The following is a 2,586-nucleotide window of genomic DNA, read 5'->3' on the forward strand; positions in this document are numbered from 1 at the left end:
TTTCAAGAAAAGACCTAAAAATCAGCCAAGAAAGTGAACAAGAAATAAAATCAAGTAAAATAGCAATTAACTCCTAAGATTAAAAAACAAACTTGTCTCAACTAAACTTAGACTCAATAAACAATCATAAGCATGTATTCCAACACTTTTTGCTTTAGGAGTTGCGAACAACAAAATTCTGCCTTAGAAACTCAAACTTGTTGATTGGAAATGACTTTGTAAACAAATTTACCAACTAATCTTCAGAGTTGCAGTAAACCAGAGTCACAAATTCTTCTTTATGTACTTCTCGTAGAAAAAATAACTTGATGTTGAAATGCTTAGTTTTCCCATGAAACACAGGATTATGGGAAATGTAAATGACAGCTTGATTGTCAACAAAAATCTCAGGGCTTTCTTTCTGCTCCAGATTGAGATCCATTAAAATTTTCCTTAGCATATTGTCATTCTTCCTCTTGGGAGAATCATCATCCGTCGTCGGAGAAAGGGGAGCTTAGCATCTTCCCAGGGAGCAGTGATCTGACTGCACCCTAAGCCTAGTGTGAGAACTGCTGCAGCTGCTTCAGCTGTCTTTCTTCATTGATCTGACTGCACCCTAAGCCTCCTCAGCTCAGCCTCCATCTCTGATTGCACTGTCTGAGCAGCCTCAAGTTGCTCCAAAACCTTTGTTGCCTTCTTGTTATTCTTTTCAGCCTTCCCTTTGAGAACACCTAGTTTCATCAGTGCTTCTTGTTCTGCAGCTTTTGCACTCTCAACATTCAATATGGTTGCAACATAATTCTCCTGATGCTCTCTATCTCTCTTGAGCTCCGATTTTAGCTGTTCATTATCATCCATAATGCTTTGCAGTTGTGTCTCCTTATCCAAGTGGTTTTCTTTTAGTTCTGTGACTTCTGTAGTGGCCTTTATCAGCCTCATCTCCGAATCAAATTGGCTCGCCATTGCCTTAGCCATTTCATATTTCAATTCGTCATTCATTCGCGACATGGCTGGGAGTTCTATTTCCATGCTCAAATGGCGAGCTTTCAACTCTAAAAGTTCTGCAGTTGTTTTCTGTAAGGTTGACTCCAGTTTTAATTCTCTCAGCCCTGCATCAACCTTCACATGCTCAGCCATCTCAATTGATGATTGAATCTTCATAGTGCTTTCAATTTGTTCTTCATGCATTGGATTGAGTGAAAAACTCCTCCCTGCCATCTTAACTTCAAACATTCTTTGGCCTGTAGCATCTTCTATCACACAAGCCTTCTCCATAAACATCACTTTGAATCCCTTTTCTATTAATTGACCAACATTGAACAAGTTTTGATCAATATTTGGTACATAGAGAACATCGGTGATCAATTTGGTTCATGAACAACTTGCAATGGCTATGGTGCCCTTTCCTTTGACTGCAGTATATTCACCATTCTCAATTCTAACCTTCTTGGACTCTGTGCTCTTCAATTCCTTGAATTCCTTGAGCAACCCCTTATCAACTGTCATATGATTAGTGCAACCACTATCAATGAACCAATTTTCACTTGCTTCATAACTCGTGAAACAAGTTGCAACGAAAAGTTGGTCATCTTCTTCTTGATCTGCCACTTGTGCTTCATTTCTTTGTTGTTGATCTTTATTCTTGCAAATGACAGCTTCATGTCCCATTTGATTGCATTTCCTGCACTTTGCATCTGGTCTTCTCCAGCATTTGAAAGGAGGATGACCTTTCTTGCCACAATGTCGACATGGAGGGTAATCTTTTTTTACTCCTAATCTTTTATTTTCAGTTTTGCTTCTGTTCTCAGGTGCAGAGCTTTGTCTACGTGTAGCTTGAAACTTCTTGTTCCTGGGCCACCTATTCTTTTCATCATCTTGATGCTTGACTGGTAGAGCTCCTTCGACGACTCCTTCTTCCCTCATTAGACGCCTCTGCTCTTGTGCTTGTAAAGCACTTAAAGCAATCTTTGACAGATTCTTCGTGTTTTTTAGGGTGGTGATGGTAGCCTCAAATCTTTCAGGCACTATTACAAGGATTTTCTGAACAATCCTTGAATCTTCCAGAGAAGAACCTAATAATTTGACATGATTTGCTATGTTGAGTAGTCTGTCAAAGTACTTCTTTATGGTTTCTGTCTCCTTCATCTTTTGCATTTCAAAGTCATGAACCAAATTTAGCACCTGCATCCCTCAAATTCTTTCATCTCTTCTTCATCCTCAGATTTGAGATAATTCCAAATCCCCTTTGCCTTTTTTAACAACATGATACGAGTGAAGATCGTGGAGCAAACTGCAGTAAACAGGTAGGCTTTTGCCTTGGACTTCTTTGTTTTCAAGGAGAAGAGGAATGTCATAGTCTTCTTCCAGTGCTTCCCAGAGATCCAAGCTTCCCGGTATGTCTCCATGCAGACTGCTTAGATGCAGTAGTTGTCTCCGTCAAACACTGGTGGAGCAACTGAGGAAAAACTAGCTTTGATCTCAATAACTGCTCAAACTCGCACATAGGTCCCTTAAGAAGAGAGCTCTGATACCAATTTGTTGGTTTCTTGAAATGAGAAAGAAGAGAAAACTTAAGAGAATTGTTGTAGATTGAAGGGAAAATTAGAA

At 39.4% G+C, this 2,586-nt stretch overlaps 2 protein-coding genes across 2 annotated transcripts; both read right to left on the reverse strand.

Annotated features, from left to right (window-relative positions):
- Positions 1 to 576: 576 nt before the first annotated feature.
- Positions 577 to 1,254, reverse strand: LOC110031382 (interactor of constitutive active ROPs 3-like). Its single transcript, XM_020734591.1, has one exon. The coding sequence runs from the start codon at positions 1,252 to 1,254 to the stop codon at positions 577 to 579; it is 678 nt and encodes a 225-aa protein (XP_020590250.1).
- A 96-nt stretch (positions 1,255 to 1,350) lies between these two features.
- Positions 1,351 to 2,166, reverse strand: LOC110031463. Its single transcript, XM_020734708.1, has one exon. The coding sequence runs from the start codon at positions 2,164 to 2,166 to the stop codon at positions 1,351 to 1,353; it is 816 nt and encodes a 271-aa protein (XP_020590367.1).
- Between the last annotated feature and the right edge of the window lie 420 nt (positions 2,167 to 2,586).

This window comes from Phalaenopsis equestris, unplaced genomic scaffold, assembly GCF_001263595.1.
Source record: "Phalaenopsis equestris unplaced genomic scaffold, ASM126359v1 Scaffold000002, whole genome shotgun sequence".
Lineage (NCBI taxonomy): Eukaryota > Viridiplantae > Streptophyta > Magnoliopsida > Asparagales > Orchidaceae > Phalaenopsis > Phalaenopsis equestris.